This window comes from Sparus aurata, chromosome 17 (genome assembly GCF_900880675.1).
Source record: "Sparus aurata chromosome 17, fSpaAur1.1, whole genome shotgun sequence".
NCBI lineage: Eukaryota > Metazoa > Chordata > Actinopteri > Spariformes > Sparidae > Sparus > Sparus aurata.
This window is the reverse complement of record NC_044203.1, coordinates 28,315,302-28,341,034: the sequence shown is the minus strand read 5'-3', so window position 1 is coordinate 28,341,034 and position 25,733 is coordinate 28,315,302. Positions and strand designations below refer to the sequence as shown.

General features: G+C 41.2%; 1 protein-coding gene across 2 annotated transcripts in view; it reads left to right on the top strand.

The window, feature by feature from the left end:
• LOC115567290 (mannosyl-oligosaccharide 1,2-alpha-mannosidase IA) overlaps positions 1-25,733 on the top strand; it is a 215,089-nt gene that overhangs the window by 132,675 nt on the left and 56,681 nt on the right. For both annotated transcript variants that reach the window (XM_030393699.1, XM_030393700.1), the window contains exon 4: positions 11,388-11,468. In XM_030393699.1, the coding sequence (XP_030249559.1) occupies positions 11,388-11,468 (81 nt within the window). The remainder of the gene's footprint in view (positions 1-11,387; positions 11,469-25,733) is intronic.

Below are 25,733 nucleotides of genomic sequence, written 5' to 3'. Positions count from 1 at the left end.
ATGTTTTTCAATCCCCCGGTGACCTCCTGTCTGCACTAAACAAGACCCAACTTGCTCCCAGTCATGCAGGCGTCTGAGGGAGAACAGTGTCATTTACGGAGCTGGGAGATGCATCAGTGGAGACGCCGTGATGTGGAGGGCAAAGGACATTTTGTGTGGGTGGTTCATCATTACGGCTATTTACCAGCAAGTTTTACGTCATTCATGAACGGACACATTTGGAGAAAGGAAATTCTCCCATGAGAGTCCTGTTATTAGCCAAGAGCTTCTGAGTTACCGAACAAGTGAATGACCAGGTGTTGATGTAAAAATGGAACAGAATATTGTTTGTTGACCTTGAGGCTGAACATTTTAGATAAATGAAATATGGTGCACGGAAAGGAACAGCTTGCTTGTGCTATGGTAAAGTTTAAGACAGAAAGCTGCTTTAAACTTATATTTTATATTAGCAATGGATCAAATGAGTGTGTTGTGAAAGAAGTCACTTGTAGGGACGAACCTGCAGAAAATATTCACCACAATCCTCCTCCTCAAGCATTTTAGGGACTTTCAGCTCATTGTTGTTTGATTTTATGACTCACAACATTAATCACTTTCCCCATCTGTAGCCACAGCAGGCAGCTGTTTTAAGAATAAAGTCTCTGATAAACCCACTTTACACCACCTTCACAGTACAAACAGCAGATAGACAAAAGGTAGAGAATGCTAAAAAAAAAAACATCTAAACATTTTATCTTTCAAGTTGTCAAAACAAGTCTTGACGCTGTTGTGCTGCTGAGATATCTACTGAAGTTAGCATGCTCACTTATTATCCCAGTCCTGTCCTGGTCCAAAGCTCCTGTGCGGGCATTAAAGCACCAACACTTCCCGGGTACCATGAGCTCCCAGTACAAACCGCTAGCCGCGCTGCTAACTGATAGCTAACAACATCTTCTGTTTTTTTTGTAAGTATTATTTTGGCCTTTTTATGGCTTTTTATTACAGGAAACAGGGAGAGAGAGGGGGAGTAACACGCAGCAAAGGGACCCAGGGTCCGCTGCAGAGCCTCAGCACATGGGACGCGTGCTCTACCAACTGAGCTAAACGGCGCCCCAACAATATCTACTGTTAGCAGCAGCAGTTAGCAGTTACTCTAGTGAAAAACAGCCCACTACGTGTTTTCAATATTAATTCAACAGGTGGCCAGTTCTCACATATTACACCTTTATCTGTAGCTCTCAATAATTCCATATGTTTTATTTTGCTCAGTTTATTCAGAAATGTAATGTAATGCACCAAGAGACTGTGCCTTTTCAACAAGGCATCAGGACTTGAGGTTGTGATGTCAAAAACTATGCAGTCACCACCCAGTATGGTTGCAGAAACTCCTGCAGAGCTGATGTTGAAACACATGTTAGGCTGAAACCTCCTCAGGCCTCTAAGAGCTGACCAATCAGAGCAGACTGGGCGAATAGGGGGGTGAATAGAGGCGCTACAGTGGATAGTGTGGGAAATGGGTTTTGTTCAACATTAAAGCACATAAATATTTTCTGGTTGACACCAAAAATAAAAGCATGAACCTGAAAATTAGTATGCTATAGGACTGTTACGAACAAGACACAGTAGGAGCCCAATCAGCCATTAATACTCAAGTTTGATTCCAATTCAGCTGATGTCATATGAAGACAAATATTCTCAAACAGAAATGTTTATAATTGATGCATTAATTAGCTCCGTTAATGACTTCATCTGCATAACTGAGCGTTTAATGTATCTGTGTGAACACAGTGGAACATCAGCCGGCTCAAGTGCCTCCTTTTTTTTCCCCCCTGTTGGCAGTTTTTGGGAGCAAGCAGCCTCCAGTGCTGCTGAGACAAAGTGAAGGATGTGTCTCAGTCAGCGAGGCCAAATACAATGGGAGGTATATGATGAGAGACAGAGGCAGGCAGTTACACACAGAGTCAGGATGTGGGAAGATGGACTGAAGCGAGTTGAATAATCATGGCAGAGCGAGAGTGTAGCAACGTCCCACGAGACCCGAGCATCGTCATGGAGGACTCGGTGGGGAGGTGCTGCATCCCCAGGAGGGAGCCCGAGACCTGTACACCGAACACTGCTCTCCTCATTTTGCATGTGTGTGTGTACGTGTGTGTTGAGAGAGCATCAAAAAGACGAAAATAGACAGACACAGATAGATGACTGCTGTGGGAGGCAGATGATGTGAGCGGAGAAGACGGAGGGGATGATGGGCTGGGTTGTAATTCAGCTATAATTTATCATCCTGGCATATTTGATTAATTATTCACCAAGCTGTTGATTTGCAACTTAATGCATTAAGTGAAGATGTTTATGACGCAGAGTACATTCTCTTTTTTGTGTGTACGCATCTCTTTAAGGAGACGTTAACGGCTGATTAATTACCGGATTTTAAAGAAATAAAAGTGATCAAGGAAAATAAAATGTAAATGATACCTGGTGAGATTCAAACCATTAGCCAAGAGTTTATCTTAATGCTTCTCTGCCTGGACCATTTAATCAGCGTTTATTGGTCTGAGATGGGAATAGGTGTTCGCCGAAGCGTGTACCCACGCCTTGTGAAGATGCATCATGGGAATGGAACAAGAGCGAAGCAGTCGAGCAGAAGAAAAAAAGAACTTGATGTATCATGACTGATAACCATTACGTCTAATGTCAGCCAGTTGAAATGCTATTTGAAAAATCAGAAACAGTCACTTTACATTTCAAATTACCGCCGCGAATAAAGGCTTGGGAAAAAAGAAAAAGAGACACGACTCCCCGATGTTTTGATTGTTGCTGAAAAATGAAAAGGGAGCGTCTCACTGAACGGAAGGCGAGCTCTCTTTGATTAGTTTAATTATTTATCTTATGTGTCGTTAGGGCAGGCTAAAAGAACAACGCTGGAATGGGAATTGCAGTCTCTTGAAAATGCACAGTCGGAAAAAAATAAACCTTCATTAACTTTATTACATCAGCCTCTATTTATTCAGCAGTTGAATTAGTTTCAAAGTAATCTTGAAAATGCAAATATCCATAATCAAAAAATATGCCATGTGTCGCCACACTCCAATCTGTTTAAACTGTAATCAAATAATATAATAGTATAATGTTACAGCTCACTCTTTATAGCTGTGGGTTGATGTCACCCACCTAAATATTGTGCCGTCCAAGTTCATCACTTGTGAGGCCCCTTTCTTTTATTGGCATTAAGAGCTACCTCTTCATCAGGGAGGGCTGTTCAGCATGCTCCAGAGGTTAGCGGCCGTTAACGCTAATGTCAGCGACGAGCTCTCAGAGCTTGGACGCTGATCAAGCCCATAATTACCGTAAAGTGTTATAAAGAAACATTCTTTATAAACCAGCCGCAGCTTTCTGAAAGTAGCTGGGTGTAGACGAGCGGCTTTGGAATAACTCCTTTCAGCAGCTCTGAGTGTGCAACGTGCAAGACTGACGGAGATTAGAGCCGCGAGATCTAATTGGTCCCTTTCATGATTTCTCCATGTTAATTAGCGATGTTAAGTTAAATCACATCCAGTAAGTGTGAATCACCAGCTCTGGTGAAAGAGGCAATCATCTGCTTAATTTTTTTCTCTGGCTCGTTGGGTCATTTTTTTCTGTCACATCAGTCTAATTTGGCTTTGAAACGTGGGAGCCGATGGAAAACCTGGATTGCAGCGACGCTGGGAGTCGTCTGCCCAGTGACAATGATGCCTCTTTATTAGCAGTAAATCATTACATTAGCGTCTGAGCAGGACACACCACTGGGCAACAGTCTAGTCAGCTCTTTGGCACACAGCGGCGAGGCCGCCATGCCAATCAGGCTCATGTCCCAAGCAAAGCTGGGCTGAGTTCGACGGCAATCTTTGCCATGTCTGCTGAATACTCATCAGCAGAGGAGCCGCCATCAAACACTGTCAGCAACACTGCATAGTGCTGCTGAGGCAGAACACCTACAAGGTGCGACAGGAATGTACCCAGTGAGTCATTACACTCATTAATTAATGTTCTCTTCTGCCGTGGCTCCTACTGTACAACAATTACATTATGTGGAGCAATTAAAAATGCTAATTTTTCTTTTAGTATCGTGCATATTTTAGATACTTGAAAAGATTGCTGAAGCAGTATCCAGCTGCCTGTGTAGTTTCGGACTGTTATCGTTCAAAAGACAAAACGCAACAACATTTTTAGATCTCTACCGTGTGGTTCTACCCAGGTGCTTATCCTCCTCGTTCTTCTTCTTCTTCTTTTCTTGTTCTATTCTTCCTCTTCTCTTCTTCTTTGTCTTTGTCTTCTTCTTCATCTTCTTCGTCTCTGTTGTCTTCGTGCATGCTGCCACCTGCTGTATCAGTGTTCAGATGCTCACTTGTTAAGACAGTGAAAGCAATTTCACGTCACATTATCGGCTCCATATATTGCCTTTAATTTCACCAATCGGATATATAACTGTAGTTCAATATAACTACGGTATCATTGCGTTAATTGACTTTGATGCTCTACTAAATTACACAACAGGATACGAGCACAACAGAACACAATAAATATCGTGGTCGGTCCATTCACTTTCACACCACAAACAGAAACCACACCAGGGTCTGCTTGGAAGAGGTCTCTGCCCAGTTGTTATGTCTGCACCAGGGTTCGATAGACCACTTTCACATCACCCGAATGACCTGTTATAACAAGGAAACACTCCAGGGTTTGTTTAACTGACCCATAAAGGTTAAATATGAAAGTACCCATAAACTATACAAGGCAGCGAGGGAGACATACAGTAAAAAAAAAAAAACCCTAACAAGAATTTATAGTAGATATCAGCTTGTTTTCCCCTGGCACCAGAGAAGCTTCATGCCTAATATGTCTGTGTGAGAAAGAGACCGTTTGTACTTTAAGGCGGCAACATGCAGATCTGGTGTTGCTGTCGAGTAATCATCCCTCAGAAAGTCTCTGCTCTCACCTTCCACTACAGCAGGCTGGTGGGAAGAAAAATAGACAAAAGAGCTGGTGTTACATCTTGGTCCTCTGCTTGAGCTCTGTGAAAACAGAATTGTAGAAACAGGTGTTATCCGCTTTACCTGATTTCTTTGTCAGACTTGCAGGCGAGCAGCTGTGCTCGATGCGCCGGGAGTTAGCGTGTCTCGAGATGCAGCAGCGCAGTTAAATTGAACTCTGTACTGAGGCGTTTAGTGTCCTAGTGGGAATGGATACTTTCACAGTTCCTTTTTTAGGATGGTCTTAAGAATCCATTATCCTTCATGTGCCATGCATTCGCAAGAAAATTTAACATAAACACAGAAAATAGATCAAGCCTCTGTCAAACTGTAAAAAACTGAGATAATGCTGCATGTTGATGATGCCGAAATGGCTGAGCGGTAGCGCATCGAATAAAACTGAATGATTTATGGTGTCATTTCTCATAATCGTCTTCGATCTGCCTCGCATTGACTTGTTTAGTCATCTTGAATATCACTTTGTGCTTTCAGACAAATGAAAATATGCGTTTTACCATAAATATTCAGGAACTTAATCAATCACTGAAACTAAATAATGCATTTTAGTTTGTCTCGAATTCTTTTCAGCTTTATTAGAAAAATAGAAAGAATGTTGTGATGTTAAATTTACGGCATGTGTCTGATGTGTTTCTCTAATTTGATTAAAAGCTTTGAAAAGCGGGTTGAAATGCTGCTGCTAAGATGTATCGGTTCTTCATTAGCCTGATTCAGAGTCAGATCTCATCTATAGTGCAGTTATTCCACTTCACCTTCTGTGCAGTTAGAATGAATGCAGAATTTGTATATATTCATATGAAAACAGCCTCTGAGAGAACTTTGACATACCTTTTAATCTTCTGTCTTGATATCTTGCTTATGATGTGATGATTGAATCGATTTATGTCAGTGTGAGTTTTAGTGGGATTGTTTGGTGGGTGTTTCAGAGCCCCGGGGCTCGCTCTTTTAGTTTATTTGATGGAGATGCAAATCTGAACCGTTGCCCTATTTGCACTGAAGTAAAGTGTTAGTTGTTACTGAAAAAAATACATCAGATTAAAATACAAAAATCAACACAACCCCTTTTTAATATCAATTCTGCCTGCAGGCTTTTGTTATATCCAAATGCACTTGGTTGGAACATGAGATGCTGCATTTCCATGAACTGAAGTGTTACGCACAGCTTGCTGGGTGATGTATTGAGCCTGTATTGGGATGTAAAAGTTTGATTGGCAAAACCTGTGTCAGCATCACTTGTCCTCCCCCACTGAACCTCCTACCTGTCTTGCTGAGTGCAACTATCACAGGTGATAAATAGACGGTCCGTTCCTAATCACTGCCATCGCAGTGCCATTACTGAATGGGCCGCTCATCTCAGACTTGGCAAGACATCTCAGCTCGGCCGCCCTGCCAGAGGCATCGGTGCTTTGTCTCAAGAAATGTCACCCGCCCAGGGATGAAGCCAGCACCTTGGCTGTACTACAGCCCGGCTGTTATTGTCTCCTGTATAGAGTTACCTAACAGATGACAATGCATGTTAAAGGAATAGTTTGACATTTTAGGAAATGCGCTTCTTTGCTTTCCTGCCAAGAGTTACAAAGGAAGACGTCTGTATGCTGAATATGAAACTAAAACCAGCAGCTAGTTAGCTTAGCTTTGCTTAGTGTAAAGAGAGCGAAAACAGCTTGCCAGAGATGACAAAACAACCAGCATCTTTAAAGACTCACTTATTAACACATTATATGTTGTTGGTGTAATCAAATAAAAAAAGAAAATGATGCGTACAAGCGACAGTGTCTCGGCGGCTGCTTCATATTTACTGAACAAACACAAGGAAGGTATTGATCTTCTCATCTAACCCTTAGCAATACAGTGAATAAGTGAATACAATTAGCTCTTGCCAAGTTGGCGACATACAGAAAAATCTTCATGGAAATATTTAGCTGACACCATCTTATATGTAGATTGAAACAAATTTGTTGATTATTGATGCCAAGTATTGATTTAGGTTAAGTATAATAATGCAAAATGGGATTAGGTGTATAAAAGAGAAGAGATATATGAGGAGATAAATGATACCACTGAGCAGATGCCAGTGAATCCTCATTTCTATGCTTTTGCGCAGAGTGGAGCTAATTGCCCTCTCTGGCACCCAATTACGGTTTCCTTATCATCCACACTTGAGATAGCAATTTCCTTCTCAATGGGTCTCCAAGTCAATGAGCGGCAGTCTGCTTCAACCTTCAGCTCGCGTAAGTCCATAATTATGGTGACATATTGAGACACGCAGTTTTACCCTCTTACCTCATATTTCATTTAGGGGTAGAAGTAGACTAAATGCATCTAATGTCGGCAAACAGACACAACTCTCCTTAGAAGGCTTTATAGTTGCGGCATGGAAATATTACACATTTCTGCCAAAAAATTCAAAAGTTGGGCGTGCAATATGAAATATATCTGAGTTGAGTGAAGGTCTCTCAATGAATACAGCTATCTTGAACTTGTTTTTCCCCCGTAGATTATATATTTATTTGTATCTGTCGGTTGGAAAAAAGTGGGACCATTTCGATCTAAACAGTCTGAAATGATATTAAATTCTACAGTTAATAAAAGAGAATTGTTACATAGAAAACCCTCACAATTATTTGTTTGTTTTCAGTAGTCGCTATGAACTGCTGATTCTGCTTTTCCACAAATGTTAGGACAATTTGAGCCATTATGAGCAAATGGTGGCTAGATGGATACTAATGGGGTTGGTTTGAGATTAACTGCACTCTAGTACCACACTTGATAAATTGAGTATAATCTCCAAAGCACTAATGCTAGCAGTGCAGCACCAGAGTCGTGTCAATGGTCAAGTTTCCATCGTAGCACATTGTTAACCAACTCTCCCACAAGTCAAGAAAAGACTTCAGTCCACTACTGTGGAAAGAATCGGAAATAAGCATCTAGTAGTGGTAATTCTCCAGTCAGGTGCCATTAGTGCATTGCAGAAGAGGAGGGTACAATGAGATGACTGAATTAAAAGAGCAAATGGGCAGAAAGATTGTAAAACATGACAGAATTACATGGAAAAAACATTTGTGTTTGTTTCATGTATTAATTCAAGAAAGGTCACAGTATCCTCACTGCTCTTCTCTCCAGTGGACTAAAAGTTTGCTTCGCCACCGTCGGAAAAACTTGTCTGCTCAAGTTGTCTTTAACAGTTCAGGTAAATACAGGTTTGGCCTTTATTGGAGATTTCAGATAGCCATCAAGTTATCTAATCAATCAGTTGAATACCATCTGTATTAATTGTTAGGGTTTTTAATGTAATCAGTCAACAAACAATCTTGGGGACGCCCCAGTGTCTCACCTGGATGAGCACATGCACCATGTACTAAGTGTGCTGCAGGTCATACCCTCGCTCATTTCTCATTTCCTGTCATTCTTCAGCTGTTCCTATCAATAAAGACAAAATAATTATTTAATACAACAATACACTCAATGGAAATTAAATGACAAAAAGAGGAGCAAAAGATGACATTCTTAAGGAAAGTCCAGCAAAGGGGCTTCAATAGATTCCACTCGAGCCAGTAAACTCACTCTCCATTAATCAATATTGCCCTTTCGCTGTAAGACATAAAAGAGGAAACAAAACACTGGGGAACATGATTACATGGCTTTGACTTTCTGGCCTGACTTTTTTTGGAGGCTGGCCCGGCTGGTTGATTTTGTTGGGGAGGGGGACTCTCTATTACGAGGGGACAGACAGCAGAAGGGCAGCATGAGAGACTGCCTCATAAACAGAAGTTCACCTGTCAACATGCGTCCATCAACAGCCAGACGCATCAACAGCAAGACGCTGAACTTCAAACAACTCTGACTTATGAATGCGCCACAATTTTCCTAATGAGGGATAATAATAGGGTTAATCAATCAGCCAATCGGCAGAGGTATTTGTAGTTCGTTCACATAATCGCCTAGCAACTACATCTGCTGTTGTCATGGGGATTTATTACAGAGTTGCCTTTGAGTGCATAATGCCAACATACTCTAAAGTAAGAGGTTGAGGTTTCTTCACAAATTTTGGTTGCTTTAATTATGTGAAAAGTGTGATGAAGCTCATTCCTCTCCGCCATAGACCTCAGTAAAGATCCTTCATTGATGCTGGAAATACCTATAGACAATTAAACACTTTATACTGTTTGTGTAGTGTCTGCTGAACTCTACATTGTCCTGCTGTTTAAGGAAATAATCAAGAATTCTGGATTGAATGATACCCTTTTTGGACAAACAGCTTTGGAGGTCAGTAAGTAGTGAGGGATAGAATAACATATTGTTGGTTTAAGTCCTGCCATTAGAGGTCTTGACAGTGAGAAAATTACAGAATATTGCCGACCTTAGAGTGGACAGTGTCAAGGACAGATATTTCATTATGCCGTCTGGGAGGACAATTAACAGAACAAATTCTCAAGAGCAGTTCCTAAGGGGGACACAGAGGTGCTGCCAAAAACACTGTTGTATGACATGTCTAGAGTGCTGATGTATAAATGCTGTTAAACTACATTGGACAATTGAAAGGCATGATGTTAAAGCATGTTAAAAGACGCGAAAGACAAAATGCAGTTTAGATAAAACTATAAACATATTTTATTCTGTTGAGTGATAGAAGTAAATAAAATTGTCCACCACCCATACACTCTTCAGACTGCTCCACATACACTTGTATAATAATAATAATGTATGTGGAGGTGTGGGGTTGGTAGGGAATGGACAATACCAATTGGAGGCACATGAAGAGGGAACCCAAACTTTAAAAACTTAAAAACACAATATTTTGCTTCTATAATTCGCACAAGTGGACAAAAAATTGACCACCTGTTTCATGCATACTCAAGACAAACAGGGCAGCATATCACCGGAGTAACCGCTAACTGCTGCTAGCTGTAGCTTACGTCTGCTAGTTGTAATGGTCCAGACTGGGAGCTCAGAGCTCAGGGGAGTGTTGCTGTTCACACCGACAGCACAGAAATGTTGGGCCAGAGTTGGCTGATGCTAGCTTTTTACTGTAGCATGCTACTTTTAGTTGATACCTCTGCAACACAATATACAGTGATGTCACAATGTCAGAACTGTGATACAGTCACATTCTGAAGATCATTTCTGTTGAACTTTTAATGTTTTCGACAGTTGGAGAGTGCTGGTTCACATCCTGGGCATTGCCGAGGTGCCCCTGAGCAAGGCACCGGCCCCTAACACTGCTCATCGGGCGCCGTAGCATGTGTGGCTGCCCCTTCGCTCATCTCCTCAACACTGCATGTGTGTGTTTGTGTGTGCGCACCTGTGTGTAATGTGAGTGGAAAAAAGAATTTCCCAATTTGGGATTATAATAGTATCAAAAAAATAAATAAATAAATAAATAAAAGTTCATATTCACATTAATTCATAGTTCAAAGTTCATATAATGATATTCAGTAGTGTTGTGCATTACTACCTCATGCTAACACCAGTTTTAGTCACACATGGTATGCTGGAGTGGTACAAAAGCTTAGCTAAAAACGATCAGATGTTACAGGATTGGCTCCCAGGAGAAAAGCACCATACTAGTTCAGACAAGACGGCCGTATGTCCAGAAACACAAAGAGCTGCAGAAGGCCTGAATCAAAAGGTACAAGTCTGCTGTTGCTCTTTATGCGGCACCTTTGTACAGTAGGTGAACTCAGGTTAGTTTCCTTTTCCAGAGTCGCTATCGAGCCTTTGACTGAAATATAACTGCTCTTTAATCACACACAGTTCAAAGATGTTACTTGTTTTTTGTTTTTTTCCCATATTCTCCCACAGGTGTAATCAGAGGTGTCGGTTTTTAATTGGCACGTTGTGTTCTTGTGAAAAAACGTCAGGAAACATTCGATGCTCATTTATACATCTCAGAACTGTTTGTGCATACGTTTTTTGTCTGTATAACAGCGAAGTTGTTCTGCTGTTGCTTTTGTTGTTTTGTTTTGTTTTTTATCATTCTTGAGGCAAGCTGCCCCCTAGCCACCAATAACACTACTTCTGTGTTGACTGTAAATCATGCCGAGTGAATAAACACGTTAGTCGCAGTGACAGGTTAGGTCACAGTTAATAGAAAATAGCTAACAGGAAGCCAATGTCAGTGTGTACTCATGGCTTCTCAAATGTGTTTTATATGCAGTATTTATGAACACACCTGCTATCTCTAACAGCAATTAGTCTACCAGCTATCACCCATATGATTTACATTTGCACCGAGAAACCCCACAGCTGAAGTAATAACGACAGATTATGATGACTTCAGTGTATTATTATTTGACTTAACACCACCGTGCTGCTTAAAGTCTGACTGAGGCCTCGGTTGAATATGACATTTGACAATTTGATCTCTCTCTCTCGGTTCAACAGAACGGCGAGGCATCGCTCTTTGAGGTGAACATCCGTTACGTCGGCGGGTTGCTGTCGGCGTACTACCTGACAGGAGAGGAGGTAAGATTAATAGATGTCTGTTATCCCTCGACTCTAGTGAGATCTGCTGCTTCCTTTATCCCCAACCTGCCCTGCAGTTTGAATGATGTGCAAGCTGCCTAAGACTGTCACAGCATTTGTGTATGTCAGCGCGTGTGTGTGTGTGTGTGTGCGTGCGTGTGTGTGTGTGTGTGTGTCACCACAGAGCCTGTTTTGCATCGCAGGTTTTACAACCACAGTGATATTACTTCCTCACACAGTATACATAAGGCTCTTTGTTTTGAATTTGAATTACCTCCACTAAGATAGATCAGAGGAATTTTGATATTATATATTGTTATATGTTTCCACGTATCTAGAAGTTGTGTTAAGGGTTGGGTACCTTTCACAGTTGAACCAATACTCTCCCAGAATTTGACCCCCCAGTTTGCTCTCCCAGGCGCATGAGAGCCACTGTAGTCTTGCATCGCTCAGTCACTGTAGACGTCTCCAGTTTCCTAGCATTGCTGCAAACAACTATGACGGACTACATTAGCTCTTTATTAGTGTTGCTGCTGGCTTTGCATGCCTACATTGCCATTCAGGATCTTGTACAGCGCTGTACAGTTTCAACAGTTCTAGTTTCCAGCTATAAATGCATAGACTAAAAAAAAACAAAAAACAATAAAATCAAGTAGCTCAACCTTGCCAAGCCACATTCTGTCACACGCTCTGTTAAATGTTGAAAAATTAAAGTTTACACGGAGAAAAACAGAGAATACAGTCTGCTGCTAAAATCAATTCACTTTTTGATTTGGGTTTTATTTTTAGATGAACAACTATGGTGAGACTGCAGCAGCAAGAGGTGATTAAATGCTTCACCACTCTCTGACAGGCTTCTTTGCCACGGCACCGACTGCAGTGGCTAATTTGTATTTTAGCTGTATTTGAAGCCAAAATGTGACTTATAAGAAATAAAGTTAAAATGATTCTGGCGGTCTTGACATGAGACAATAGTGTAGTTAAGTTATCGAGGAGAGTCCTGTGCTTCTGTGTTAGGAAACAGTGAGAGTATTGTTGAGAGAAATATGCTTCTACAGGCATCTGAAAAGGAGGAGGGAGGGGAGAGAAGTTTGGTTTTAATGACCTTAATCCATTAACAGGGCCATTAGTGGACCACACTTGTTTATGAATTTGGGCTTTTTCAGCCTTACTGCACATGTAATTTGCTCCGTCTCATAAAAGTTGAGAAACTAAACAGAAAATAATGAGCTCTAAGTACACATTGGTTTAAATGTGCCCTCATTGCATTATTGTTGCAGTATTAAAGCATTAAAGCGACAATATTTAAAGGCTAAGGATGAATAATCAGAACTGAAAGGTCATTTGCTCGGAATCTGGGAGTCGGAGTGAAAGAGAATTGCTTTTCTCTGCTTGAAGAACGACCACGGTGTGTCCTTGAGGACACTGTGGTTGCAATGGACAGATACCAGGTGTGACGCTGTGAAACTTTATGAGTGTGAAGCTCGGGCCTTGCCAGAAAACGAAGCGCGAGTGGTCTGTAAAGCCTTGGCTGGATAAATAAAGTTTTTAAAAAATTGCCTTTGACAACCACACAGCACAAACGGCCCAGTTCATTATCAGCGCATTGTGAAGTCACTGGAGGTCAATGTGTCACCGTAATGAGCATCTGCCTGTAGCAGCCTCCTGGAGCGTACACTCGACATACACTGCAGTTTGCTCTCTCTCTCTATCCAAGGGGCTCAAATCTGTGCAGAAGCAGCATTAATGGAGAAAGGATCCGGTGACATATGAACACTCAGGTCTGTGTAATGGACATTGATTTGCAGGCCGAGTGAGTTGAGGGGGAGAGCAGCATAAAATCATCCGCCGCTGCTGCATGAGTGAAATATGAATGCATTGTCGGGGCCGAATATTTTGTTGAATCCATTATTCCACATTTGCGTGCCGTTAATGCCGCGCACAAAATGTTCTATTTTATTCACTGGTCCATGGACGTTACTATATATGGCATTCATAATGACATTTTCCTAATCGCAGTGAGTGTGCAAGGAAAGAGTGTATCATCCATGAAGTTCGCTCTTATCTTGCTGTGCTTTTTCTTATCATGTCTGGGCAAAGAAAGTCTCTGCTGTTGACATTAACATTGTTCGTCGCGACTGGAGCTGAACTTAACGTGTTATAAACAGTATTTAACAAGATGAAGAACAGACTTTTGTACTGTAATGAAAGGGGTTGTGTAGGTTCCCAGTTAGCTGTTCAAGCTTAAACTGGTTTGAGTTAAAAAAGACAAAAAAAACAACTTTGCGCATTAGTTTTGATTGACAGCTGCAAACGCTATGGTAACAGAGGACAGACCACACAGCTAATTAACACCTAGGGAGATAAAAGGCTCATCTCTTACCGGCAACATTCAGCGTACAGACAGTCTGCTCCCACAGATGGACTTTTCTGTCTCGGTTATGAGAGTTTCTGTCTGATAAAGCTCAGGACAGACAGACACAGCCACAACAAGCTTCTCCTCCATTTTCTGGATGACCAGGGCGACGGGTGAAGAGTCCCGACAAATCTAATATTTATTTATTTATGTTGTTTATTTCGGGCATGTCAATTCATAAACATCACATTTCATCATTGTTCAAATAATACAATACACATGGCTGAAAGGGAAAAGCGGGAGAAGCCAAAGCTTATCAAGTCCCGCCCCCATTACCCACAGGATAAAATCTTCATCCTGATCTTTTCTTGTCTTTTGCATTTTACATTTTCTTTTCTTTCTTTTTTTTTTTTTACCTAACAACTTCTTTTGTTATGACCTTTGACAAAACATATTACAGCCGTAGCATACAGAGCTGAATTCAAGCTCTAGACAGTACATACAGATTACATGTGTGTCTGCACATGTGTCCATATTAGTCCATCATGAGAGAACAACAGTCTCATCTTATAGCCTCATCTTATATGTGATTAGTTGCCTGAAAAAGAGCAACGGTGACGCCACCAGCGTCTTATTGAAAAGTTGCGAGATTTTCATTTCATTAGATTTTATTGCAGACAGTTGACAAAAAGTGCTGGCAGTCAGAAAAAAAGGTTATGTGGACCTTTTTTTGATCAGATCTCTTTTGCGCCTTTGAAGTTACTGCACTTTGTTGTTAATACAAACTTAACACATCAGTTTCAAATGAAAAGTCTTCTAGCGTTTCAGTGGAAAGCTATCCTGTCGTTTCTTCTCAACTCCTTTATTGTGAAACATTTGCTGGAACATGTTGAGGAAAACTCAAAAGACTTGCGAGGTTCCCATACACAGGCACTTGACACATAGCTACTGCCATGGTTGAAGCCTGAGTGTATTCATTATTTGGATGTTAAACCTTAGAGGAAGAAAAGTTGAATGGTTATTGTGAGAAATAAAAAAACACAGTTTTCCTGATGGATTATGATGCTGATAGACTCTCATTCATGGGCTGTCATTATGTCCTAGTCGGGAGCAGCGGAGTCACTGTCTGGTCCAATTTTGGCTTTTTATCATCCCAGTCATCCCAAAATGTTCACATCGACTCAAATCTAGTAATAAATCCAGGGATAGTTTTGTTGTTGCGCCATTTTATTCACTTTTAATTGACGAACAACTAAAATGAGCTCAACACACCACAGAAGACGTGCACGCATAGTTAGAAAATGATCGCGCATAAATCTGGGCTGTCATCACTCATTACAGATTGGAAGATAGCGTTCTTACCAGCTCATTATTACGAATGGGATTTTTAGTAGTGTATCATTGGAATTCATACTCCGTTAAAAGTTTCATAGCTTTTTAAACCAGCCGAAATGAAACATGCAAATGCGCCAGTTCCTTTTGTTTTCCATGATTTCTTCCTCTCAGTACACCGGATTAGAGTTGTGATTAGTCTTGCCGTTCATCTCCTTTGCTCGCTGAGTATTGTTGAAACGACTGCGGTTCCTTTTCTTGGTTTGGACTTTCTTACCATTTATAGTACAGCACAATCTTTCTTGTGAGATGGAGCACACCATCCCAGTTTCTTGACAGACGTATCAATACCCTTTACCCCGGCGCAGTTATCCATCACAAGGCTCAGTTGTGTGCTTTACGTGAAGGGTCCCTGAGATGCGAGATTTATGGCTACCTGATCCCCCTCCCCTCGACCCCCCTCCCCTTATTAGGGTGTTTTCCTGGGAGTCTGATGCTCCATCCGAATGATAAAACCGACAGATTGAAGGTCTGTCGCTGCTGCAGGGACTTAAATCAACCGCAATACAGTGTGGAAGACTATTACCAGATTGTGGATCCAGTTTGACCAGAGGACATTGGGCAGCTGGTGCCGCTGTAAATGATTGCTTGGGAGCGGGTGATGATAATGGCTCCTTGTGGGATGCAGTTGGCTGGTGAAGTGCTTGGAGCAGAACAGGAGCAACACCTGACCATTAATAACCTCCTGTTCTTTTGACCGTGTGTGTGTATTTGTGTGTTTTTGTGTGTGCGCTGTTTTTATGTGTGTTTTCTTAGACCCCCAGAAGGATCATGGTTATTCTTTATGGAAGCAGTCCCCAGGTGAAATGTCTTGTTCCAACGGGTCCGGTCACTGTCACCCCGGCTCGTTGTGCCGGTGTTTCATCATTCACCGTCACACACTCCCGGTCAGGCCAAATGGAGCCAACAGAACTGGCAATTACAGTACAGCAGGTGTTAGGTGTGTGTGTGTCCGAATATGATGAGACTTCTTGTGTGGCCATTTGTGTAATCTTTCGGGCTGCATTACTGTTTCTCTTTGGTGTTTTTTTGGATTGCAATAACATACCATTTATATAGAACTTTTCCTAACTAGTGTCATAAACGTTTCGATCAGATAATCAGACGTTGAAGCCGATACTGCTCCAATAATGTTTTCCTTCATTGGTCCGACCATTCTCAAGGAAAGCAGAAACAGTAAAATTACATCCTGTTTTGTCTGACTCACTGTAGTTTCTGTGGTTGCCGTGGTCACACAGCAAGCCATAGCTGTAAGCCATCATAAACTCTGAATGCAAATAGTGTTCACAAGGACGGCGGCCGCCCCCCCCATTCCGCGCTGCTGCTGAGGCGGCGGTGGCAACACACATCCACAATTTTGTCAGATCTTTTTATCTGTCGTCTGCAGATGCTTTTGTTGGAGCATCATTTTTTACGAAGGCTATTTTGTCATTGTTGATTTGTTAATTTAGCTTTACTGCAGTCAGTTAACTTCATTATGTTAGCTGTCAGAGGCTAATGTCTCACTAATTCGAAGTAACTGGTAAATTAAAGGTGGGCAGACAGTTATGTTTTATATGCTCTTTACTTTTACACTCATGGACTGAACTTCCTGTCAGGCCTTACTGTTTTGTTTTTTTTCACTGATTATTCTTTGTTTCTTGTTGACATGAGGGGTAATCTAACTAAACTAACAGTCTTATCTAATTGTGAATGGTGAATCCAATTTCCTCATTACTCTACTAATTGTATTACTACTGTAGCTGCTGAGTTTACTTATACCTAAACATCTGATTAGATCCATTGCCACTGACTAAAGCAACATGAGCGACAGTTGTACCGGACCTTTGTTGTCCGTCACAGTTTGGTTAGGTTTTAAGCATGAAAACTACTTTAACAACTAACTCAACATCATGAGTCATCTTAAGATATATGTGTTTCTTATGCGACTTCAGTTTCTCATAACTGAGACTGGAGTCTGTGTCTAGCATATTCTGCTGGAGACAGAATATGTTAAATAAAAGTAGACGGCACAGTCCACCAAATTTGAATTTATCCAACCCCCATTGTTGTCCAGTATTTTTTTCAAAGTTTTACAATTGCTTTCAGTGGAAACTTCAACTACTGCCTTTATTGGAAATTATTGAGCTTGTAGCTGTGCATAAGCATGCATTCTAGCGAGGGCAAAGAGGTGATGCTTCAAATTGCATGTTTTCTCTGACAAACAGTCCAAAACCCCCAAATACTAAATGCAAATGATAGAAAACACAAAAAGAAACAGATACAAAACAGACTGAGAAGCTGTTATTCGCTTCATAAATTACCTCAACTGTTAGTGGATGAGTAAAATAGTCGTCAGATACCTTAATGTATATTTTCTTAATTCTGCGGTCCGTGACCTTGACCAAGTCACTGGGTACTATCTGGAGTTGGCCCACTGTTCAATGCAGTGTATGATTAAATGTGATATGCAGTATTGAACTCTCTTCCCTTCTCAAATGTTGATTGACTAAAAAATCAACAAATATTTTATACTTGTTCATGCAGTTTTTCTTGAACATTTCTGCATCTTAATTTTATCGCGGCAACATTTAAAAAAAATATTTGATGCAGTTTGTGTGCAGTTCTGTGTCTTTGTCTGCACACACTGCACACAGTATATGTGCATTAGCATGTGTATCTTCTCAGGTGCTTGTGCATATTCAATGTGCCCTTACCTTCACCTCTATATAAGAACATGCGTGTTTGTATGTCAGCTCGACCTCAATTTCTCCGTGGAGTGTGTTTCATTTGTCAGTGTCCATTTATATGCATATGAATGTGTGTGGTGGTGAGACCTTGTTGTCTTATCCCCTTCCCTTAGCAAGAACATAGAACGGTGAAGGATGAGGCGTAGGGAGGGGGGGATTCAATCAGGCTTGTGTGAAAATTGCCCGCGGGCTGAGCTGAAGCAGCGGGGACAGGGGGAGGCAGCAGCCGGCAGAGGAGAAGAAAGACGTGTGTTCATATGCTCATCAGCAAGAGGAAGGAGGAGATGAAGGGTGAGAGAGGGAGGGCATCGGGAGAGGTGAGGTAGACGGATGACGTAGATCGGCGAAGGTGAAACTTGAAGTAAAAATGTTAAGATAAACTAATTTATCCCCAGTAGTACTGTGATATTCTCTCATACAATATAATAAATACAATCAAGTTAGTTTTTGATATCAAAGAGGAAGAAAACAGTTCCATTATTGTTTTTGTCATGGTCCTGAGTTTTAGTTTTTTTCATTTCCTGTTTTATGTTGAAATCCCTCTCCTTGTGTTTCACATTTCCTGTCTTTGTCTTTTTCCCCTCCTGTTCTGTGTTTTTTGTTAACTGAATATTTAAGTCTGTGTTTTTGCTTCACTCTGTTGGTTCATCTGCGTTTCCAGTGTCTCTTCATGTTCCTGCTCTTGTTCCCCATGGCTTTTCTGGTTTGTTCTTAGTTTTTGTATTTGTCTGTAGTTCTGTCTTGGATCCTCTTCAGTCTGAGTTTGTTCACTGCATTAAGATTTTTGGGGGTATATCAGCTTTGTTAATAAAACTTGCCTTTTAATGTTTTTTAACCTGCCTGCCTCGGTGTCTTGCGTTTGGGTCCTTTTTTGGCTAAAACTTAAAAGTTATGGATAAAGACCAAACATTTACAGTTGGCTGCTCAACAGCAAGAGTTCGTAGTCCTCGCACAGAGAGAATCCTCAGTGTAGGATTGAAAAAAATCCCAAAGCCAGTTTGAACTGTATTTGCACAGCGTTGGTGTAAAGAGGCAACTCAGTCTGGAGACTTTGTTGTTGGATATTTGTTGTCAGGGCCTCTTGCTGCCTTCTCATAATTCATTTCTTGGCCTTTCAAGACAGGACGGGACAGCACAGACATTTTGAGGGGCAGTTACTCTTAACCTGAAGGAAAATATCCTAACCCAGCTGCCAACTTGAGAAGATTCACCCAAGCTAACGGGCTGTTGCTCAGCCTTGTGCATATTTTTGAGTTTATTTTAGTTTTTTTAGGATCCCCATTACCAACAGCTTTGCTACAGGCTTTCTTCCTGTGTTCCTTGAACCATTACCAGTTGGCAGTGTTTAAAGTGATTAATCTCCTGTGTGGGTGAATTAATAAAAGGGTTCAATATTGCACTTTCAAACCGAGGCAGACAGTGCTAAAAATATCTGAATGGAGATCAGACAAATTGAATCACAAAGTTCTGTCACGAGGACGCAATTGTGATGTGAGGCTTGTTGTGCTTGCACAGGATGGATTTTGTGGCCGAAATGCAACAAAATTATCGCTCTGTTGTACTAATAAACTGTTTGTTCTCAATTTAGACATTTCTTTTCTCAAACCCACCAGTTTCCTTTTGATTTTATAGCATAAATATGTCATCTACCAGCATGCAGTGTGGTGATGAAATAGTTATGTAGCCAACAGCTTTAATAATACAGGGCGGCTTTGGCTCGGCAGGTAGAGGTGTTGTCGAGAATCATCTTTTAATGGCAGGATCGATAGCGTGATCCCTGGCTCCTCGTGTCCGCATGTCAAAGTGTCCTTGGGCGAGGCTCTAAATCTTGCATTGCTCCCGATGGCTTGGCCAGTGCCTCGCATGGTAAGTTGCTGCCACTGGTGTGTGAAATGGTGAATGAGAGGCGAGATTGTAAAGCACTTTGGAAGAGTAAATGCAGTCGATTTAATAAAAGTGGAAGGTAAGACTAAAATGCAGAAAAAATGCACAACTTCATAGCAAAACTTTTGGAAAAGATGGAGATTGGTTCCCTTCATGGTGGCGGGGTTATTTGGCCAGCAGCCAGGTAGAACTGTGAATATGCTTCCCTCAAAATCTCACGGAGGTTTCAGCTGCAGTTCTGCTGTTGTTAAGAGGAGAAGGATCCTGCAGCAGGTGACGATAGACAGCTGTCAGTCCCCACAGAGGTGGGTGCACATGTTTTATTTATAGATGAGCCTGAGACTGACTCCAACTCAAGAGGTAGACAGAATATGTATTCTGTTGTTGTTTTATTAAGGAAAACAGTCGAATGGTACAAACATTGCAGGAGAAATCAAGATAATAATCCAGATTGTCACCTGAGTTACAGGAATTCTCATTTTTTAAAATTTCACTTTGTGGTCAAAAGAGCAATTTGGCCACGGCAGAACAGAAATGAAGGAATATGTCTTTAAAAGGGAAAAGGAAGGACCCCCACATTCCCCGTTTAATTAGTCCTCTCTCATGTGTGACGGAACCATTTCTGCCCATGAAAGATGCACAGAGGCAAAGAAGAAGAAAGACAGACAGATGCGGTGGGGAGAGTCAGGACGCGAGAGTTGAGAGGCAAACAGGCAGAAAGGGAAAGCACGCAAGACAAAGTAAGAAGAAGAAAGGAAAAAGCAAAGCCAGACAGGGAGACTGGGAAAAGAAAATGATAATGATAGCATGAAGGAGAAAAGAGGAAAAGACAGAAAGGAGCCTAGAGGAGAGAGACTGTGGTGACAGAGAGAGAGAGAGAGAAGGTATATTTTCCTGCCATTGGCATGTGAAGGATTAGGCGTCTTTGTTACAGTCATTGGTAGCATCCACGCTATGAACTTTATTTTACAAAATCTATCAAGCTAACAAAGCAAGGTCAGAACACTCTAAAAATACACTTTCTGCTTGACTAGTCATATCAAGGCTTAGTTTTCCTTAAAATTGAAATGGTGCTGCTGTTCTCCTTGAATGGAGATAAACACTTTTCATATCTTGTTACCTGCTTATTTCCATTCTGGGTCAATCACACACATCCATACCTGCTACCACTTCTTCAATCCCCCTTATTTTGCATGAGTCTAGGATGAAGGACGAACTGTTGGTGAACTTAAAAGGTAAAAGCCACCAATCTAACCTTTTCTAGTTTAGAGCACGATAGCTGAACACTAAAGTACTGTGACATTCTGGTTTGTTTTTCTTTCTCTACCGAAGTGCATGAACCTGAATCTTTGTTTATGGCCCGTGGGTCTCATTTTAAAACCTGGTGGCATCATGTAAATACCATAGGTTCAGACGTTTGTCTGTGAGGGAGTGTAGTGGGTGAGGGTTGCAGTGTTGTGTGCACCAGCCTATGTTGTTTTCCCTCTAATTTGGGTGACCCACTTCTGTCTCCAAATATGGTTTTATTTTGGGCCATAACACGGGAGAGCACTCGCAGACTCGCAGCCAAATATCACACATATCACATTGAGAAAAATACAGGAAACTGTTAAATTCCTCTCAGAAGTGACAGCTTCTTTATTCATCTCCATTCGGGTGCTTTTCTCCCTGTCACAGCATTATTAAGTCACATCATTAAGTGCCGAGGGGAAACTCAGTTGTGATGTTAGTTTGCAGTGCGTACGGCGTGCATTAAACGGAGGCACAGAGTTTGTTCTCAGACTGAACGATTTGACCTTTACTCGCCTTGCTTGAGAAAATCATGCAAAGCAAATTAATATTCATGACACAGCTAATAACCAGCATGTCTTAAGACTCAATCACAACCCGATACGCTGGATGAATATGAAAATCGTCTGCCCCTGCACGTCTGTTTTTCTCTCCGAGTCTCTCGTTCCTCCAGCGCCTCCAGAAACATTTCCAACTCCCCTGATAGCTTCTGTAGCTGAATTCAAATTGGATTATACTGTATAAGATTCTTTTCCTGTTCATATTATGATAAATGCAACACGAACATCGTATGAAATTGATATATTGAAATTTAAATACATTAAGCTCCAGTGCAGTGTGTGTGGTGGAGCTTGTGCACAAGTGAAGTTGCATTTCTGTTTGGCACACCCGAGCCTTTTTTTTTTTTTTTTCGTGACCATGCCTGTTTTTAAAATTCTGTGACTGGCTTAAGTCTGTTGACTTCACCACACTGAAGTGGGAGGAACGGCACAGAGAAGCTGTGGTGCTGATTTGGAGTCGAGGATTTACGAGGATTTGTGCTGCCCACCTGCTATGGCACAATCATGTACTATCCAAATTTCCGTGGATTAAACAGTGTGTTCATAAAAGACATGTTGTGCCAAGTTGACTTGGAGTCAAACAAGGACCTCATTTTACATCCATGTTGTGTCTGTCATTGGCATTAAAATCATCATATAAGATATGAGTTAGATATGAGTTATCCTGTCTGAAAAGTGACTTAAACCTGCATTCTTTCTAATTACCAGCAGGGGGTGACTTCACTGGTTTCAAAAGATAAAAGGTAGGGTGTAAACTTATGAGAAAATTACCCTACATCTCACTTAATTTAATACCTAATTTCTTAACCATTTTTTTCCACCTGAGAAAATATTAGGCTCTCCAAATACTGGCATTATGTTAATCATTAATTTATGGTATCATAGGTCCACTCTATTCAGTTCACTGTTTCGAACTGTTTGCTGCTAATGTTAGCAAGCAGTCGTGCTCGATTTCCTGTTGTCAACCTCAGATTCAACGTGGCTGCTCAAAATATTTTCCTCCTCCTGCTCTGCACATCTGTTTCCTGAAAGTTCCTGTTTTAACCTTTTAGTTAGACAATAAACAATAAAAATAATACACTAGGGTGGGCCTATGGTCATGGCTAACTTGTGATGAACAAGTCCCTACCACAGCCTGTCCTCGGGTTCTTGGTCAGATCCTATCAGGAAATCCTCCCATGCTCCACCCTCTCATCCAAATATAGTCAACAACTGGCTCCAGACAAACAAGATGGCCACACCTGTAATGCCTAACGGTTGTCCACAAAGCAATGGGTGACATCACAGAGGGTTCACACATCATTATAATGAGCAAACATACAGTTTAAGGAGCTGAGCCTCTTCTTTGAATGATGGAAACCTTATTGTCCTGCAGCCAATAAGGTTTCCATCAATCCATCATCCTGTCTGTTTGAGTCTTTATGTTTGAAGACTTGGACTGTTTCTTAATTAGGCATTGAACATTCCACTTTGTAACAAAATCAAACATGCCCTTTACGCTAATTTAATTTGTGAATATATGTATAATACACTCACTGCTGGTTCTGCACCTCCCACTCAGGATGGACATTAGAGATACACAAAGCGCTTTGCTTTAAAGGAACACAAACTATTTATTTGCTGCGTCATGACTGATGCCAGGCCCCTGCCACACCTCCTGGTAATGTTTCCTTCTAATTTGACCTTATTTCCCACCGCACTGCAGTTGCACCGGTCGCCGATGGTCACAGTATCGTCCAAATGTCAGCTGCTGGGCCGTATGCACCTGCACCGTGCAGCACCGACTGTGTACTTTGTGCAAATGTGACCTGAATAAATTCTCCTCAGCAAGCAACTGGGTGCAGTTATGTCTTTTTCATCTGTTTTTACTTGGTTCAGTGGGACTGTGATTTGGGATCTCTGCCTGTTCTTCCTGCATATTTGTAACTTGCATTGCTTGATTATCAATAAATCGGAATTCTTTCTGAATTTGTAAACCCAGAAATTCACTATGATTATAGAGTTTCTCTCAATCTAAAGCCGTAAGTAGCGCTCGATCACGACCGCTACTGCTAATGTAAATCCATCGGCGGAAGTGTTCACGGATGAGGTAATGTTTAAAAAGTTTTAGTTGTGTTAAGTTCTGCCTCGGTCGCTGACTTCCTTCCTCACTCTCTGACGCTTCTGTAAGTTATACTGACAGGCTGCAGAATGAAACACTGTTATCCTGAGTACAATTATGGATTTCTGTGGGTTTGAACATTGTTGAAAACAATTGAGATAATTTAAGCACACAATTCAACAAACCATACAACAAAGGTTTAGTTATTTTTACACATTAAAACACAGAAATGATTCACATCATATCTTTAAGCAGCCAATGATGGCCCTTTGCATCTGTCTGCTGCTATTAATCTCCTTCCCATCGCCCACTACAGCAGACGGCAACAGAAAAATGATATCATCCTCCCTGGTCTGACCGAGCATCCTAGTGGAAAGGGTTAGGTTGTAGTGGAGATAGATTTATGCCAGGTGATTTTTTTTTTGCTTTTCTCACAGTACAGTCAGTTACTGTATACACAGAGCCAATTGGAATAAATCTGAGCCTTGGTGGTTCAGCCGGTGCTGATATGCATCGGGGTGTGCAAGGAGAGAGGATCGCTTTTCAGTCATCCTTTGCAGAGAGACAGGATATACTCTCCTGCCAGCTGAAGGGTACAGTGCCTTTTCTGACACCCCATCCCCCCATCGCACCGGCTGCCTCTTACATAAGCTGCGCTGAGAGGCAAAGGAAAATGGGAATATGAAGTCCAGGTGAAGTGGGAGATATATGGTTAGAAGCTGCAGAAGGGGAAGAATTGTGGATGGAGATGATATATTGTGTTGACGAAGCTGAATGTGTCTGTATGGGGGGTTACATAAGACAAGTAGCGCCTCCCGTGATTAAAAAAGCTGAGAATGATCTCTGATGTCACCTGAAATATGTAAGAGTTTTACTTCAAATATTCACATATGGTGATACTGACTGTAATTGTTCCGAGTGAGTGTTATTACTTTATGTGTATCGTCTTTCTGACTCGGTCCAGACTGAAATATCTCAACAACTATTTGATGGATTGCCATAACATTTGGTACAGACCTTCAAGAGCCCCACAGGATTAATTTAAATGACATTGGTGATCTCCTGACTTTTTCTTTAGTTGGCGAGTGTTAAACTTCTGGATGTCTTCCTAATGAGGGTCCACAGAGTTTCAACATTTGTAAACATGACATCACTGGATATTTTTAAGGAGACCTCGGAAAGATCTTGTGGTGGCAAAAAAAAATGATATTTTGACGGGAAGTTCGAACATCTGCAGTTGTGAAGATGGCGACTGAAACAGGAATTTTAAGCCAACCAAGATGTTTCTCTGAAGTCAAAGTAGTTTTCATGTCCAAGCCTAACCAGTGCATAAGCACATTGTTATGAGGAATAGGAAAATGAACCTAGAGAAACATAAAGATGCAACATAAAGAGACTCAAGTCAATTGTTGTTTTCTAACTGTTAACTGTGTAACATATTTAACTACGTAAACTCCTTTCTTATCGTATTGTCATCCTCCATTTCCTTTAGCCCCAGCTTTACTTTGTGTTGAAAAACTAAGCCAAGATGTTGAATAGAGACAATAAAGGTCTCACTGTGTTGATTATTTATGGTGTCATATATTTTTTAGATATAACTCATTACCTCAGAGGCTTTATGATCTAACACGAACAGGCATTTTTCTCTTAATTGCGTCTGCAGCTCATGTCATATTAACTCAGATTTCTCTAAATGCCACCAGGATTGCTAATCAAGGCAAGTGTTAGCTAATTAAGGAATTTTCCCGCTTTGCAAAATGAAAACTGGGATCCCAATTTACACAAAGCCTGTGAGTTCATACTGTAATTCTGGCATCACAATAGCTTTAACACTGGAAAATAAATGAGTACAGTAAGTGTAAATGAGCCTGAGCTCGCACACCAGCCTGTTGGTGTCCTCTTCGCTTAGGTGTGTGTTCCGCTGCCTGTGTGTGAACATCGGCTGCCTGTGCA